This window comes from Salvelinus sp. IW2-2015, unplaced genomic scaffold (genome assembly GCF_002910315.2).
Source record: "Salvelinus sp. IW2-2015 unplaced genomic scaffold, ASM291031v2 Un_scaffold2129, whole genome shotgun sequence".
Classification (NCBI taxonomy): domain Eukaryota; kingdom Metazoa; phylum Chordata; class Actinopteri; order Salmoniformes; family Salmonidae; genus Salvelinus; species Salvelinus sp. IW2-2015.
Window position 1 is genome coordinate 37,469 of NW_019943464.1, and position 17,670 is coordinate 55,138.

At 45.2% G+C, this 17,670-nt stretch overlaps 1 protein-coding gene across 1 annotated transcript in view; it reads left to right on the forward strand.

Annotated features, from left to right (window-relative positions):
* The first annotated feature begins 7,248 nt into the window (after window positions 1-7,248).
* The window catches only part of saal1 (serum amyloid A-like 1), a 17,794-nt gene continuing 7,372 nt past the window's right edge, over window positions 7,249-17,670 (forward strand). Inside the window, exons 1-3 of the mRNA XM_024140408.2 lie at window positions 7,249-7,385; window positions 7,850-8,040; window positions 8,608-8,709. Coding sequence (XP_023996176.1) covers window positions 7,382-7,385; window positions 7,850-8,040; window positions 8,608-8,709 — 297 coding nt within the window. The 5' untranslated portion in view covers window positions 7,249-7,381. The remainder of the gene's footprint in view (window positions 7,386-7,849; window positions 8,041-8,607; window positions 8,710-17,670) is intronic.

The window sequence follows — 17,670 nt, forward strand, 5'->3', positions numbered from 1 at the left end:
GCTAACATGGCTACGCTACAAAGGCTAGGTCATCTATATTTTTAAGGCTTTGATAGGCCTGATCTTCTGTCTTGGCTCACATTCCGAACATTTACTAGCCAACTCGGACCGCGAATGTAGCTAGGTAGCTAGTTCCCCCTGCGAAGCCGTCATTACCCTATCCTGGGGCGCATTCAGCAGGACGCGACGGTTTTGGAACGTTCAGATAGAAATTACCTAGATAGAACAAACGAAGCTCATGGACAATGGACATGGCAGGAAAAAAAATATGTATATACTGCATGTTCGAAGAACGTTTTACGCACTGAACCTGCCCTGAACACCTCCAGATGGTAGCAGCCAGCTTGTGCGTCTTTACCTTACCTTATTATGTTCTGTTTAGAGAACCACGCCGTGGATGACGACGAAACTCCCAGCATCCGGTCATCCTCCGCCGGCGAACTCTTCTGTCATGGACGTGTACCCACACACCCGCCGACAGGGGGGAGGCTAGGACGGGGAAAGGTGGATGCTATAGGGGCGACAGTTTATAGCAAACACTGGGCTTTCAGCACGTGGAGCCGTCCTGATTAGGTAGGTAACTGGTTGTGTTCAGGTAGGTAACTGGTTATGTTCAGGAGGTAACTGTTATTGGAAACTTCAGGAAGGTTAACTGAGTTATGGATTCAGAGGGTAACTGGTTTATGATTCAGGAAGGTAACTGGTTATGATTTCAGGTAGGTAACTGGTTATGTCTTCAGGAAGGTAATGGTTTATGATTCAGGAAGGTAACTGGTTATGGATTCAGGTAGGTAACTGTTATGATTCAGGTAGGTAACTGGTTATGATTCAGGTAGGTAACATTGGTATATTCAGGAAGGATACATGGTTTATATTCGTGAAGGTAACTGGTTTGATTCAGATTAAGGTAACTGGTTGATTCAGTGAAGTAACTCGGTATTGATCAGGAGGTAACTGGTTATAGTACTTCAGGAAGAGGTAACTGGTTATGATTCAGGGAAGGTAACTGGTTATGATTCAGGTAGGTACGGTTATGATCTCGGTAGTGTAACTTGGTTATGAGTTCAGGAGATATAGGTTGGTGATATAGGTCAGGATAACTGGTTGTGTTCAGTGAAGGTAAACTGGTTATGATTCAGGGAAGGTACTGCGTTCATGGATCGGAGTAACTTGGTGTATGATTCAGGAAGGTACTGGTTGTGATTCAGGTAGGTAACTGGTTATGATTCACGGTAGGTAACTGGTTATGATTCAGGAAGGTAACTGGTTTATGTTCTAGGTAGGTAACTGGTGTATTCAGGTAGGGGTAACTGGTTATGATTCAATAGGTAGGGTACTGATTGGTTTATGATTCCTGGTAAAGGTAACTGGTTATGATTCAGGAAGGATGGTATGAATTAGAAGGTACTGCGTTATTTGATTCAGGAAGTTAATCGGTTATATGGATTAGGAGTAAGGACTGGTTTGATCGGACGTTGGAATTCAGGTAGTAACTGGTTATTGATTCAGGATAGGTAACTGGTTTGTGATCTGTGATCGGATCGGAAGGTAACTGTTCTTCGATTCAGGAAGGTAACTGGTTATGATTCAGGAAGGTAACTGGTATGATTCAGGAGGTACTGGTTATTGCATCAGAGGTAATGGTACATTTTGCATAAGTATTATTGTTTGCTGATCAAATACCAACTGAGTACATTAGGTATACCTTCATGACTCATGAGACAACTCATCTAGCTATTGAAGTCTAAAAAGCATTATGGCGACGATGCGTTTTCCATCATCTAATGCATTAATCCATCGTACAGCACATTTTTTGTTGTTGTTGCTCCTCATTACAGAAAGTGCTCTTCCATCTTGTATTTTACTGTTATATGCAGAACACTTTTGTCATCTTGTGCTCCAAATGCATCGTTGACCATCTTGTTGTTGTTGCTCATTACAGAAAGTGCTCTTCCATCTTGTAATCTCTTTACTGTTAATAATGCAGAACACATTTTGTCATCTTGTGCCATAATGCCTCGTTGATCACTCGTTGTTGTGTTATGCTCCTTCAGATGTGTCGGAACAGAACACGGGAGACTCTGATGCCCAGATGCAGCTACCTGAGGGAAGATGAGGATGAGCTGTGTAAGATCTGGGACATGGCCATGGATAAGGTATGTGTCTGTCACTCTCTTTCTTTTCAATATTAAGGGCTTTATTGCATGGGAAACATGTTTTACATTGCCAAAGCAAGTGAATAAACAATCAGAATGAAGCAGTTAAACATTACACTCACCAAGATTTCAAAAATAATGTTATATTTGATTGTCTATTACAGTGCAACAATGTGCAAATAGCTCCTCTTTCAGGTCTATATTTGCAATCTTGTAATTATACGTGTTTTCCCCTTCCAGAAAAAGAATATTCAGATCCCCTTGAAATATTTCCAAATTGTTGTTGTTACAACCTCATCTAAAATTGATTAACATCGGGTTTTTTATCTCAATCTGCACACAACCCCATAATGACAAAAGCAAAAACAGGTTGGTGACAGTTTGTTAATTTATTTAATAATAACGTGAATTTTACATTTTTACTAAGATTCGACCTTAATGAAGTACTTAGTTCGAAGCACCTTTGGCTGTGAATCAGCCTCGTGTCTTCTTGGGTATGAACACTACAAGCTTGGCACATCGTATCTTGGGGAGTTTGCTTCCCATCTCTTCTCTTGCAGATCTCTCAAGCTCTGTGAGGTTGGATGGGGGAGCGTCCGCTGCTCCACGAGAATTTCGAATCGGTCTAAAGTCTGGGCCTGGCTGGGCACTCAAGGACATTCAGATGACTGTCCCGAAGGCCATCTCTGCGTTTGTCTTGGCTGTGTGCATTAGGGTGCGTTGTCCTGGTTGGAAGTTGAACCTCTGCCCTCAGTCTGAGGTCCTGAGTGCTCTGGAGGCAATTTTCATCATAGATTCTCTTGCTTTGCTCCGTTCACTGTCCCTCGATCCTGGACTAGTCTCCACATCCCTGCCCTGAAAAACTTCCCACAGCTTGATGCCTGCACCACCATGCTTCAAGCCAATGGTGATGGTTCAGTTCCTCAGATGCACTGTTGTAATTCAGGACCAAAGGGTTCATCTTGTTGGTCATTTACCAGATACTCTTTGTTTCTCATGGTCTAGAAGATATTGCTAGGTGCCTTTTTGCAATAACTCCAAGCGGGCTGTCCATGTGCCTTTTACTGAGCGATGGCTTCGTCTGTCCACTTTACCTTAAAGCCTTTCGTGGATGTGCTGCAAGAGATGGTTGCTCCTCTGAAGGTGTCTTCCCATCTCCACGAGGGACTCTGGAGCTCGTCGAGTGACATCAGGTCTTGGTCACTTCCCTGAACCAGGGCCCTTCTCCCAATTGCTCGTTGGCCGGGCGGTCAGCTCCTAGAGGAGTCTTGGTGCTTTTCCAATACGCTTCCATTTAAGAATGATGGAGGACACCTGTGTGTCAGACTTCAATGCTGACAGAAATGTTTGGTCCCTTCACGAAGATCTTGTGCCCTCGATACAATCTGTCTGCGGAGATCTAAAGAAAATTCCTTTCGAGCCGTAATGTTGTTTTTTTGGCTCTTACTGCTGTGGGCTTTAGACAGGTGTGTGCCTTTCCAATCAATGTCCAATCAGTTGAATTTACCACAGGTTGAGTCCAGGAATGACCAAGGAAACAGGATGCACCTGAGCTCAATTTCGGTCTCATAGCAAAGAGTCTGATACTTATGTATAGATAAGGTATTTCAGTCTTCTTTTTTACTTTTGCAAAAATGTCTAAATACCTGTTATCACTTTGTCCTTATGGCGGGTATTGTCATATGTATTTGGGTCATTATGATCTGCGGTATTGTGTGTGTAGATTGGATGAAGGGAAAATGTTATTTTTCCATTTTAGATACGGCGTAAAGTAACAATAAATGTGGAAAGAGTAACGTCTGAATACTTTCCAAATGCACTTTACATGCGTACAGTAATAGTCTATCGTGTGTGTGTGTGTGTGTTTACAAAAACTTTAGGAACACCATCCTAATATTGGTTGCACCCCCTTTTTGACTCTCAGTACAGCCTCTATGTTAGTTGGGGAATTGACTTCTAAGATAACAACTCAGCAAAAAAAAGAAACGTCCCTCTCACCTGTTGAACTGCGTTTATTTTCCAGTAAACTTAACTGAGTGTAAAATTGTATGCAAATAACAAGATTCAACAACTGACAGACTAAACTTGAACAAGTTCCACAGACTGTGACTAACGAGAAAATGAGTCCAAAATCGAATAGTAACAGTCTCAATGCAGCTGGGGCCACACAAGTACTATAGTATGCAGTTGCATCATCCCCCTCATGGACTTGCACAGATGCCAGTTCTTGCTGGTAGCTAGTTACCCCAATCTTCACCCAGGCACCTGCTCAGTTTTCCAAGACATTTCTTGCGGGAGGAAATCGGCCTAGTCCTGCCAGCCTCCGATCAACAGGTCCCAGCGTGCTCAACGGGATGGAGATTCCGGCTCTTCCGCTGGCCATGGAGAAATGACACAATTCCTGTTTCTGCATGGAACAATCAAATGGCACAAGACCACTGACAGCTATGGCTGGTGGCCATTGTCCATAGCTGGAGGTAGTTCAGTGATGAGCCTTGCAAGGAAGGTAACCCCATAGGAGAGAGAGGATGTTTTCCCACCGTTAAGAGCACCCATCGTTGATGAAGTTGCCTGCACAAGACAACAGAGCTCAGTCCGAGATTGATGTGACACACGCACCAGACATGACAGACCCTCCACCTCCAAACGAATCATTCTCTGCTTCCAGGACAGGCCTACGATTAATACTGCGTACTGATTCTTCGACCTTGCCAGATAATGCATCAATCCGACCATCGCCCCCTCTTTGTATGGACAAAACGCTGGTTTGGCACGTAGCATCAGTGAAATGAGCAACTTTTTGACCAGTCCGGTCTGGATATCCTACCGTCGGTGGGTTTTTGTGCCATAAGGCGAGCTTTGTTTGCCTGGTTTGTATTTGCCTGGTGAGAGCGCTGCCTACAAGGACCCTTACAAGAGCGCGGTTAGTCCAGTGCCTCGGCTCAGCTAGTTGCGCGACATGCACTAATGTCAACACTTGATGGGAGGGATCTGGTGCGATTCCTTCTGGTGTATCTCAGGCATTTATTGCCATATCCTGTCCTGTCCGAGTTCTGGTGTGGATGTCAGTACGTACCGAATCTGCTTGCACTGTGTTGTTACATGGCGTGTACTGCCACTTGCGAGGGCACGATCAGACTGTTGCCCTCCTGTCTCCGGCTGTAGTGTCTGTCAGCGTCTTCACGAGTAGAGCATTGGGTGGTTTGTTGCATCTGTTCCAGACTAGGATCTGCCTGCCTATGGCCGTCGTGCGTCTCATGCCCGGTCTGTTCATCGAGCATGTAAGGCGCAGCAGTTTTTCTTTGGTTGCAGGGTAGTTATCTGTGATGATGATAGACGTGGGATTTATTTTACTTATGACCCTGTTTTACGTCATGTTATCAATTGTATAGGTTAGATGACTGTCGTCCTGGCTTCTGTAATTGGGTAATATGAACCCCGTTCTTCCTGTACTTCTCAGGTATCGGTGGTTGTAAGTTAATTATGCTCACACTGTCCTTCCTGTCTCTCCTGTTTAGTGGATGTTGTGGTGCCAAATGAACCTCTCTCCCTGAGTGATATGTATCCCTGTCTTCCTCGTCTCTACTGTGGGCAGTTTGGGTTACATTGAATACCCTGTTCTTACCTGTCATCTCCCTGTGGATGTGGGTTATAGCCGCTGTCTTCTGTCTCTCGGCCTGAAGGATCGTGTGGTTTAATATGAGCCCTGTTTCCTGGTCTCTCGGCTGTAGGATGTGGAGTTAATATGACCCTTTCTTCCTGTCTCTCCTGTAGGATGTGGGTATGATATTGACCTGTCTCTAGTCTCTCCTGTAGATTGGGTTTGACGTCAGTCTTTAGGATGTGTTATATGACCCTGTCTGTCCTGTCTCTTGATAGGATGTTGGGTTCTAATATGACCCTCTCCTGTCTCTCTGTAGGAAAGTGGGTTAATGATACCTGTCTTCTGTCCTCTCCTTAGTGCATAGTGGGTTAATAAGACTCTGCTCTTCCTATCTCTCGTGTAAGGGATGTGGGTTAATATGATCCCTGCTCTCCTGTCCCCTCTGTAAGGTATGGGTTTCATATGAGCCCTGTCCTGTCTCATATTGCCGCCTGTCGTTCTCCTGTATAGCGAATGTGGTTTAAATGCCCTGTCTTCCTGTCTTCTCTCTGCTAGGATGTGGGCTTGACTCATTGACCCCGCGTCCTCTGTCCTCTACTGTCGAGACGTGTTGTGTTAAGATGACCTGTACTTCCGTGTCTCTCTGTAGGACTGTGGTAAATGACTCCTCCGTTCAGGTTAATATGACCCTGTCTTCCTGTCTCTGTGTAAGAGTGGTGTTACATATGACCCTTCTTCCTGTCTCTCTGTTAGGATGTGGGAGTTAATATGAACCTGTCTTTGCCTGGTCCTCTACTGTAGATGTGGTAATAGATCCCTGCTTCCTGTGTGTCTTCTCCTGTAGGATTTGTGGGTTAATATGACTCTGTCTTCCTGTCCTCTTAGGATTTGTGCGTAATATGTACCCTGTCTTCCTGTACTCTCCTGTAGATGTGGTTTAGATAATGACCCTGTCTTCGTGTCTCTTGTGGATGTGGTGTTATATGAACCTGCTCTTCCTGTCTCTCCTGTAGAGATGTGGGTTAAAGTAGACCCTGTCTTCCTGTTCTCTCTGTAGGATGTGGGTTAACTACTGACCCTGTCTTCCTGTCTCCATGTAGGATGTGGTTAATTGACCCCTGTCTTCCTGTCTCTCCTGTGTAGGATGTGGGTTAATATGGACTCCCGTCCTTCCTAGCTCTCCTGCTAGGTTTGCCGTTGAATATGAGTCTCCTTGCTCTGTAGGATGTGTGTCTTTAATTGACCAGCTTTCTGTCTTCTTCATGTGAGGATCGGTGGCGTTAATTATGACCCCGTGGTCATATCTCTGTTAGCTTATTGGTGAGGCTTTAGTGGGATGACCCGTCATTCCTGTCTCTACTGTAGGATCGTCGCGCAGTCTTATGACACTGTACGTTCCTGGTCATCTTGCCGTGTCAGGGATCGTGGTTGGAAATGGTATGATACCCTTCACACGCATGCGCGTTCCTTCTATTGCGTTGGAGGCTCATTTGAAAACATTAGCGGTGACTAGCAATGTTTGTTTTGGTTAGCAAGCAACTCGACTAAAGTGAACATACGTTTCTGGATAACACAGTGATATAAACCCATCATTATACTCGAGGAACGACAGTCATCATTCATGGGTGAGCTCAAGGAAATTGATGGCTTTGTTGTAATGTGCACAGGGACACTAACGTTAATAGAGCTATTGAAACGAGCCGGTCTGAGCAGCTAACATGGCTAGCTAGCAAAGGCTAGGTCATTATATTTTTAAGGCTTTGCTAGCCTCGATCTTCTGTCTTGGCTAACATTCCAGGAACATTTACTAGCCAACATCGACCGGCGAAATGTAGCTAGGTAGCTAGCTTCCACCTGCGAAGCCGTCCTTACCCTATCCTGGGGCGCATTCAGCAGGACGCGACGTTTTGGAACGTTCAGATAGAAATTACCTAGATAGAACAAATCTCTGACAATGACATGGCAGGAAAAAAATATGTATATCTGCAATGTTCGAGAACGTTTTACGCACTGAACCTGGCCCTGCACACCTCCAGAGGTAGCAGCCAGCATTGTGCGTCTTACCTTACCTTATTATGTTTCTGTTTAGAGAACCACAGCGTGGATGACGACAACTCCAGCATCCGGTCATCCTCCCCGGCGAACTCTCCTGTCATGGACCGTAACCCCTCACCACCCCCGGACAGAGAGGGGGAGCAGGACGGGGAAAAGGTGGATGCTATAGGGGAGACAGTTTATAGCAAACACTGGCTGTTCAGCACGTTGACCCGTCTGATTCAGGTAGGTAACTGGTTGTGATTCAGGTAGGTAACTGGTTATGATTCAGGAAGGTAACTGGTTATGATTCAGGAAGGTAACTGGTTATGATTCAGGAAGGTAACTGGTTATGATTCAGGAAGGTAACTGGTTATGATTCAGGTAGGTAACTGGTACATTGTTGCAATACAGTATTACTTGTTGCTGATCAAATACCAACTGAAGTACATTCGGTATACCTTCTTGACTCATGAGACAACTCATCTAGGCTATTGAAGTCTAAAAAGCGTTATGGCGACGATGCGTTTTCCATCATCTAATGCATTATCCATCGTACAGCACTATTTTTGTTGTTGTTGCTCCTCATTACAGAAAGTGCTCTTCCATCTTGTACATTTTACTGTTAATATGCAGAACACATTTTGTCATCTTGTGCTCAAAATGCATCGTTGACCATCGTTGTTGTTGTTGCTCATTACAGAAAGTGCTCTTCCATCTTGTACATTTTACTGTTAATATGCAGAACACATTTTGTCATCTTGTGCTCATAATGCATCGTTGATCATCGTTGTTGTTGTTATGCTCCTTCAGATTGTGTCGGAACAGAACACGGGAGACTCTGATGCCCAGATGCAGCTACCTGAGGAAGATGAGGATGAGCTGTGTAAGATCTGGGACATGGCCATGGATAAGGTATGTGTCTGTCACTCTCTTTCTTTTCAATTTAAAAGGGCTTTATTGGCATGGGAAACATGTTTTACATTGCCAAAGCAAGTGAAATAAACAATCAGAAATGAACAGTAAACATTACACTCACAAAAGTTTCAAAATAATGTTATATTGTTGGCTATGTACAGTGCAACAATGTGCAAATAGTCTCTCTCTTGCAGGTCTGGCGGTCTATTTGCATCCTTGTAATATATTTAACAGTGTTAGAAATATTCAGACCCCTTGAATATTCCAAATTTTTGTTGTTACAACCCTATTCTAAAATGATTACATCGGGGTTTTTATATCTCAATCTGCACACAATCCCCCATAATGACAAAAAGCAAAACAGGTTTAGACATTTTTGTTAATTTATTACAAATTAAAACTGAAATACTTTTTACATTAAGTATCAGACCCTTTACTGAGTACTTAGTTGAAGCACCTTTGGCTGTGATCAGCCTCGCTTCTCTTCTGTATGACACTACAAGCTTGGCACATCTGTATTTGGGAGTTTCTCCCATTCTTCTCTGCAGATCTCTCAAGCTCTGTGAGGTTGGATGGGGAGCGTCGCTCTTCTCCAGAGATGTTCGATCGGGTTCAAGTCGTGGGCTCTGGACGGGCCACTCAAGACATTCAGAGACTTGTCCCGAAGCCACTCCTGCGTTGTCTGGTGTTGCTTAGGGTCGTGTGTCTGTGTGGGAAAGTGAACCTTTGCCTCAGTCTGAGGTCCTGAGTGCTCTGGATGCAGATTTTCATCAAGGATCTCTCTGTACTTTGCTCCGTTCATCTGTCCCTCGAATCCTGATAGTCTCCCAACGCCTGCCGCCTGAAAAACATTCCCCACAAGCTTGAGCTGCCACCACCAATGCTTCACCAGATAGAGGGTGGTTCGCAGGTTTTCCTCCAAGACGTGCCACTTGGTATTCAGGCCAAAGGGTTCAACTTGTTCATTTAACCAGATACCTTGTTTTCCTCATGGTTGAGAGTCCTTTTAGGTGCCTTTTTGCAAACTCCAAGCGGCTGTCATGTGCGCTTTTACTGAGGAGTGGCTTCTGTCTGTCCCTTTACCTTTAAAGGCTCTGATTCGTGGAGTGCTGCAGAAGATGGTTGTCCTTTGGTAAGGTTCTCCATCTCCACAGAGGAACTCTGGAGCCTTTGCAGAGTGACCATCAGGTTTCTTGGTCACCTCCCTGACCAGGGCACTTCTTCCCAATTGCCTCAGTTTTGGCCGGCCGTCAGCATCTAGAGGAGTCTTGGTGCTTCAAACGTCTTCCATTTAAGAATTGATGGAGGCACTGTTGGTTCTCAGGACCTGCAATGCTGAAGAAATGTTTGGTACCCTTTCCCCAGATCTGTGCCTCTAACACAATCTGTCTCGGAGATCTTACGAAAAATTCCTTCGACCTAATGGCTTGGTTTTTGCTCACTTGACCTGCTGTGGGACCCTTATATAGAACAAGGTGTGTGCCTTTCCAAAAGTCATGTCCAATCAGTTGAATTTACCACAGGTGAGAGTTCCAAGGATGACGCAATGAGGAAACAGGATGCACCGAGCCAATTTCGAGTCTCATAGCAAAGAGTTCTGAATCTTGATGTAATAAGGTATTACAGTTTTTTTTTACATTTGCAAAAATGTCTAATACCTGGTTTTCCATTCTGTCATTATGGGCGTTTGTGAGATGTCATATATGGGGTATTGTGATGTCATTGATGGCCATATTGTGTGTGTAGATTGATGAAGGGAAATGTATTTAATCCATTTTAGAATACGCTGTAACGTAACAAAAATGTGGAAAGAGTGAACGGTCTGAATATTTCCAATGCACTTTTACCGATGGCATACAGTAAATAGTATATGTGTGTGGTGTGTGTGTTTGTGGTGTGTGTGGTTTGGTGGTGTGGTTCTGTGTGTTTTGGGGTTGTTTTGTGTGTGTGTGTGTGTGTGTGTAACTAAAAACCTTAGGAACACCTCCTAATAGACTTGCACCGTTCGCACCGCCCCCCGGGGCCTTTTTGATCTCAGTACAGCCTCAATTTGTTGGGCATTGACCTCGAATGAACTCACAAAGGAAAGTTCTCTGCACTGTGTTAACGTGTTTCCAGAAACTTAACATGTGTAAATATTTGGTTGGAAACATAACATAATGATTCAACAACTTGAATAACATATGTACAATATACGCTTTCCTGTAGAGGGTTAATATGAACCCTATCTTTTCTCTTAAGGATTGGATATGACTGTATCCGCCATGGGTATATGAGCTTGTCTCTCTGTATGGTAAACCCGTTTCTTCTCTGAGGATGTTATAGACCTTCCCTTTAGATTGGGTTCATATACTGTCTCTCCGTAGAGGTTAACTACCTGTCGTAGAGTGTTAATAACTGCAGTTCCTGGTGCTCTCCCCGTCTAGTAGCGTGCGTGGCATTCGCAATGATGCACCCGATTAGCACGTTTCATGCTGTCGATGATTGTTTGGTCCCCTTATATGACCCTAGGCATCTGCTCTCTGGCAGTGTTATCCAAGACCTTCTTCTGTGACCTCTGTAGATGGGTAATATAGCCGTCTCGCCCCTTAGTCTGGTAATCAAGCCCGTCTCCTGTCTCTGTAGGATCTGTTCTAATACCATGCCTTCCTGTTTCGAGTTAAATGACGCCCGTTTCGGGGGTTAATATAGTCCTTCTCTCTTAAGAGTGGGTATTGACCGTCCTCCGTTCTGAGGATGTGGGTTTATGACCCTGTCCTGACACTGAGGATATAATGACCCTGCTCTTATGCTCAGTGTGTGGGTTAATAGACCTGTCCTGTAATTGCTGCATGCAGATGTGAGAGCAGATATGCGTGCTGTCATTGCCTGGTCATCAATCCCTGAGGAAGTGGGTTTAATAAGATGTTTCCCTGTAACGCCCGTTGTAGATGCCTGGGTTAATTATGACACACTGTCTCTGTCCATCTGTAGATTGGTAACTATGACCACGTAAGACTCCTCTCCTCTAGAGGGAATGACCTGCCCTGTCTCTCTGTAGGACAGCTCGTGTAAGCTATACCTTCTTCCGTTCCGAGATGATGGTAATCCGACCCGTCTTCCGCCCTTGTAACAACCGGATCATCGGGTTGAAAGACCTGTTTCCTGTCTGGCTGCTGTAGCGAATGTGGGGATTGACTGTCTCCTGTCCCTTAGGCTGGGGTAAGACTCCTGTTTGCCGTGTCTAGATGGCCTCGGTAAGGACTGCATACAGGCGTATAAATGACCCTAGTCCCTGGTCTCTCATGTGGATTGCGGACAGTTGACCGCATTCCTGTCCTGTAAGGGATGTTGGTGTAAGACCTGTCTTCCTGTCTCACTTAGGATTGTTATTGACCCCTGTCTCTCCTGTCCCCTGGTAGTGATGTGTTATATGCCTGGTCTATCCAGGTCCTGGCTCGAGGATTGTTAATATCACGCTGTCTGCCACCTTAGCGAGTGCGTAATAGCGGCCGTCTCCTGTCTCCTGTTAGGGTCGGATTATTGCCGTCGGTCTCACAGTACATCGGTCCTGTAGATTTTAATATGCCCTGTCACATTCCTGAGTTCCTGCATGATATGGTAGCTGAGCGTTATATGCCCTAGCCTTAACATGTATGCGTCTTCAGGTATTGAGCGTAGTATGACCCTGGCATCTTCTTCTTTCCTTGCGTTTTCAGGATGTGTGGTTAAATATGACCCTGTCTGCCTGTCTCTCTTTAGATGTGGGTTATATGACCCCGTCTTCCTGTCTCTCTTGTAGGTAGTGAGGTTAATTATAGCACCCTGTCTCCTCTCTGTAGGATGTGGGTTAATATGACCCGTTTCCTGTTCTCTCCTGTAGGATGCTGGGTTAATATGAACCCTGTTCTTCCTGTCTACTCTGTCGAATTGTGGGTTACATATGACCCTGTCTTCCTGTATCTGCTCTCCTGTAGGATGTGGGGTTAGATTATGACGCCTGTCTTCCTGCTCTCTCTGTAGGGATGTGGGTTTAATATGACCCTGTCTTCCTGTCTTCCTGTAGGATGTGGTTTAATATGACCCTGTCTTCCTGTCTCTCCTGTAGGATGTGGGTTAATATGACCCTGTCTTCCGTCTCTCCTGTAGGATGTGGGGTTAATATGACCCTGTCTTCCTGTCTCTCTGTAGGATGTGGGTTAATATGACCCTGTCTTCCTGTCTCTCCTGTAGGATGTGGGTTAATATGACCCTGTCTTCCTGTCTCTCCTGTAGGATGTGGGTTAATATGACCCTGTCTTCCTGTCCTTCTGTAGGATGTGGGTTAATATACCCTGTCTTTCCTGTATCTCTCCTGTAGGATGTGGGTGTGATCATGAGCCCTGTCTTGCCTGTCTCTCTGTAGGTATAGTAGTGTTAATATGACCCCTGTCATTCCATGTCGTCTCGCTGTAGGATGTGGTGTATATATGACCCCTTTTGTCATTCTGTCTCTCTGTAGGATTGTGGGTTAATATGACCCCGTCCTCCTGTCTCTCGTAGGATGTGTTTAGTATGACCCTGTCTTCCTGTCTCTCTGTAGGATGTGGGTTAATATGACCCTGTCTTCCTGTCTCTCTGTAGGAATGTGGGTTAATATGACCCCTGTCTTCCTGTTCTCTTGTAGGATGTGGGTTAATATGACCCTGTCTCTCTGTCTTCTCTGTAGGATGTGGGTTAATATGACCCTGTCTTCCTGTCTCTCTGTAGGATGTGGGTTAATATGACCCTGTCTTCCTGTCTCTCCTGTAGGATGTGGGTTAATATGACCCGTCTCCTGTCTCTCTGTAGGATGTGGGTTAATATGACCCTGTCTTCTGTCTCTTCCTGTAGGATGTGGGTTAATTGACCCTGTACTTCCTGTCTCTCTGTATGGATGTGGGTGTAATATGACCCTGTCTTCCTGTTCTCCTGTAGGATGTGGGGTTAATATGACGCTCTCTTCCGTCTCTCTGTAGATTGGGTTAATATGACCCTGTCTTCCTGGTCTCTCTTGTAGGATGTGGGTAATATGACCCCTGTCTTTCCTGTCTCTCTGGTAGTATGTGGGTTAATTGACCCGTCTTTCTGTCTCTCTGAGGATGTGGTTAATATGACCCTGTCTTTCCTGTCCTGATTGTCTTTAATATGACCGCCGGTCTTCTGTCTCTCCTGTAGTGTATGCTTGGTGTAAATATGACCCTGGCCTTCCGCTGTCTCTCCTGTAGGATGTGGGTTAATATGACCCTGTCTTCCTGTCTCTCGAGTGGGTAGATACCCCGTCTGTAATGTTGGGTTAATAGTGACCCTGTCTTCCTGTCGTCTTCTCCTTCGATAGGATGTGGGGTTAATATGACCCTGTCTTTCCTGGATCTCCCTGCCTTAGTAAAGATGTGGGTTAATATAACCCTAGTGGTCTTCTGTCTTTCCCTGTAGGGATTGGGTTAATATGACCCTGTCTTCCTGTACCGGATGTGGGTTAGCTATGACCCTGTCTTCCTGTCTCTCTTCAGGAATGTCGGGTTAATCATTGACCCTGTCTTCCATGTCTCTCCTGTGGATTGGGAATAGGCGTTTGTCTCTTTGGAAGTGAGGTTTAAAATGGATCCCTTGTTCAGTCCTGTCCTGTGGATGTGGGTTAAATGACCCTGTCTCCTCTCTTTAGGATTGTGGGTTAAATATACCTTCCTGTTCTTCCTTGTCTCCTCTGTAAGGACTGGTGGAGTTAATATGACCCTGTCTCTCCTGTGCTCTGGAGTATGGTGGTTGTTAATATGACCCACTGTCTTCCTGTCTCTCCTGTAGGATGTGGTTAATATGACCCCCTGATTTCTGTCTCCTGTAGGATGTGGGTTAATATGACCCTGGTTCTTCCTGTTCTCTCCTGTAGGATGTGGGTGTATAATGACCCTGTCTTCCTGTGTCTCCCTGTAGGATGTGGGTTAATATGACCCCGTCTCTTCCTGTCTCTCTGGTAGGATGTGGGTTAATATGACCCTGTCTTCCTGTGTCTCCCTGTAGGATGTGAACGGTAAATATGCCTGTCTTCCTGTTCTCCTGTAGGATGTGGGTTAAATAATTATGACCCTGTCTTCCTGTCTCTCCCTGTAGGATGTTGGGTTAATATGACCCCGTCTCTCCTGTTCTTCTGTAGGATGATGGTTAATATGCCCCCCTCTCTTCCTGTCTCGCTGTGTAATGGCAGGATGTGGGTTTAGATTTGATTGAACCCGTAGACTGGGTAGCCGTGTCGTCTCCTGGTGGAGAGACTGTTGGTGTGTGATTTATATACCCGTCTCCTGTCTCTCTGTAGGATTGTGGGTTAATTAGACCCTGTTCCCTCTGTATGTTCCTCGTCTTCTCTCTGTAGGATGTGGGTTAATATGACCCTGTCTTCCTGTCTCTCTGTAGGATGTGTGGAGTTATATGACCCTGTCTTCCTGTCTCTCTCTGTAAGGATGTGGGTTATATGACCCCTTCTCTCTCTCTCTCGTTGGTATGTGGGTTAATATAAGACCTCTGTCTTGCTGTCCCTGTAGGATGTGGTGGTATAATATGCCCTGTCTTTCCTGTCTCTCCTGTAGGATGTGGGTTAATATGACCCCGTCTTCCTGTCTCTCTGTAGGATGTGGGTTTATGACTGTCTCTTCTCCTGTAGGATGTGGGTTAATATGACCCTGTCTTCCTGTCTCCCTGTAGGAGTGTGGTTAATATGACCCTGTCTTCCTGTCTCTCCTGTAGGATGTGGGTTAATATGACCCTGTCTTCCTGTCTCTCCTGTAGGATGTGGGTTAATATGACCCTGTCTTCCGTCTCTCTGTAGGATGTTGGGTTAATATGACCCTGTCTTCCTGTCTCTTCCTGTAGGATGTGGGTTAATATGACCCCGTCTTCCTGTCTCTCTGTTAGGATGTGGGTTAATATGACCCTGCTTCCTGTCTCTCCTGTAGGATGTGGTTAATATGACCCTGTCTTCCTGTCTCTGGCGTAGGATGTGGGTTAATATGACCCTGTCTTTCCGGCTCTCTGTTATGGTGGGTTAAATTACCCTGTCTGCCTTGTATGCTCTCTGACTAGAGAATTATGAGGGTTAACTAATGACCCTGTCTTCCTGTCATCTCCTGTAGGATGTGGGGTTAATTGCAGCACCACTGATCTTCCATGTCTTCTTCCTGTAGGATGTGGTGTTTAATTGATTGATCACTGTCTTCTGCCTGTCACTCTACTTCTTTAGTGGATGTGTGAGAGTTCAATATGAACCCCTGATTTCATTCACTTTGTTGTTCTCTCCGATAGTGTATTCGTTCTGGTATGATTTATGAGACCGCTGTCTTCTTCCTGTCTCTTCTGCCTATGGTTGTGGATTTGTCTGGTTACTATGGGACCCATGTCTGTCGTGTCTCTCTGTAGGAGTTGCTGCGGTTAATAGTGACCTCCTGCGTTCCCTGTCTCCTGTAGGATGTGGGTAATATGACCCTGTCTTCGTTACACTGTCTCCCTGTAAGGAATGAGTGAGCGTTTCTTAAGACACGGGGAGTTACAATAGACCTGCAGAGATATCATTACTGCGTAGGGGAGAAGTGATCGGCGCTCAAGCAGAGGTAACGTGACGCAAATGGCCCTTCGTCTTCCTGGTGAGCAGGTTGAACTGGTTTTTAAGTCTGTCTCGTTTAACCGATTGTGGGAGGTGTTTGTATACATCCATTTATTAAAACTGGTGTGGTTTCTCGACCCCGCCTGGGAGATTATGATCGATGTTATGGTAGTGAGCTACGTGCCGTGTGTTCACTTCATTTCTCTTTTTATTGTTTACCCACGGGGTTATGATGCCAAGCCAATATAGACCATCCTTTGGGGTTTGTGGGTGGATCAACCGATCTGACTATATATGTGAGCCATTGATTAAGACTCTCACACACCCCCATTGGGTTACACATACTTAGCATATACTCAGCTTCCTCCGTTCCGTTCTATACTCGATTCTGATAGTGATAAATATTCTGGGCTCAATATTACAGACAATTTCATTATTTCTAAGTTCCATCAGACTAGATTACTTTTGTGTGACCACGCAAGTTTTTGTCACACACGGAGCCCCGAGAGGAACATTTAGGATCTTGTAAAAAGACTTGGAGGACACACAAAAACTCATGGTTTGCCATTGGAGTTCTTATTTTGACCTCGATTTCCGTGCCCTTTAGTCCTCACCTTGGCTCCCAGGAGGGATACTGTTAGCTGAGCAGGGGATTCCTGGGCTGGACGACATGGGTGCCCTCTTGAGAGTGTGGTGTTTTTTTTCTTTGTGGGCTTTACCTTTTTTGTAGGGAAAGAGACGAAGAAGATTTTGATTTGAATTGGAATAATTTCTGGAGAGATTACAACATATGTGCCGGAATTTTTCACGCTGAAACATATGTCTGACCCTAGCCAGAACAACGACCTAGGGTAGGTAGAGATGTCCGTTTATAAAACCCTTTTCGCACTGTCATGACAACCTGAACAGTACTGTGGTGGCTCTGGTATGTACCAGCACCGTTCCAACTCATGGTGGATGTTAACTGTTTCTCTGGGGTAATTCTGTTCTCTCCACAGGGTGGTGCTGTTGCTCCTTCTTGGAGACCTGTCCCCTACAGCTGCTGACGATGCAGGTGAGAATACCCTGAAAAGGCGTAAAATCTTCATTGTCTGTTGTCGTAGCTCAAATAAGAGGAAGAAGCACAATGCTGTGTATATACTTTTTATTAACTGAGATTTAACTTCTCTAAAAGAACTGAGCTCGGTTTCCCTAAAGCATCTTAAGGGTCATTTCATCATTAGAACCTTCGTAGGAGCGTCGTTAAATCTCCGAGCTGTTTCTCAAAACCATCGAGGCGTCCGTTATTTGCCAATTGCGTGTGCTTGTAGAACCTGGCCCTCGAAGATAAAGCCAAACTCATGGAACAGCTAAGGTGCGACATTGCG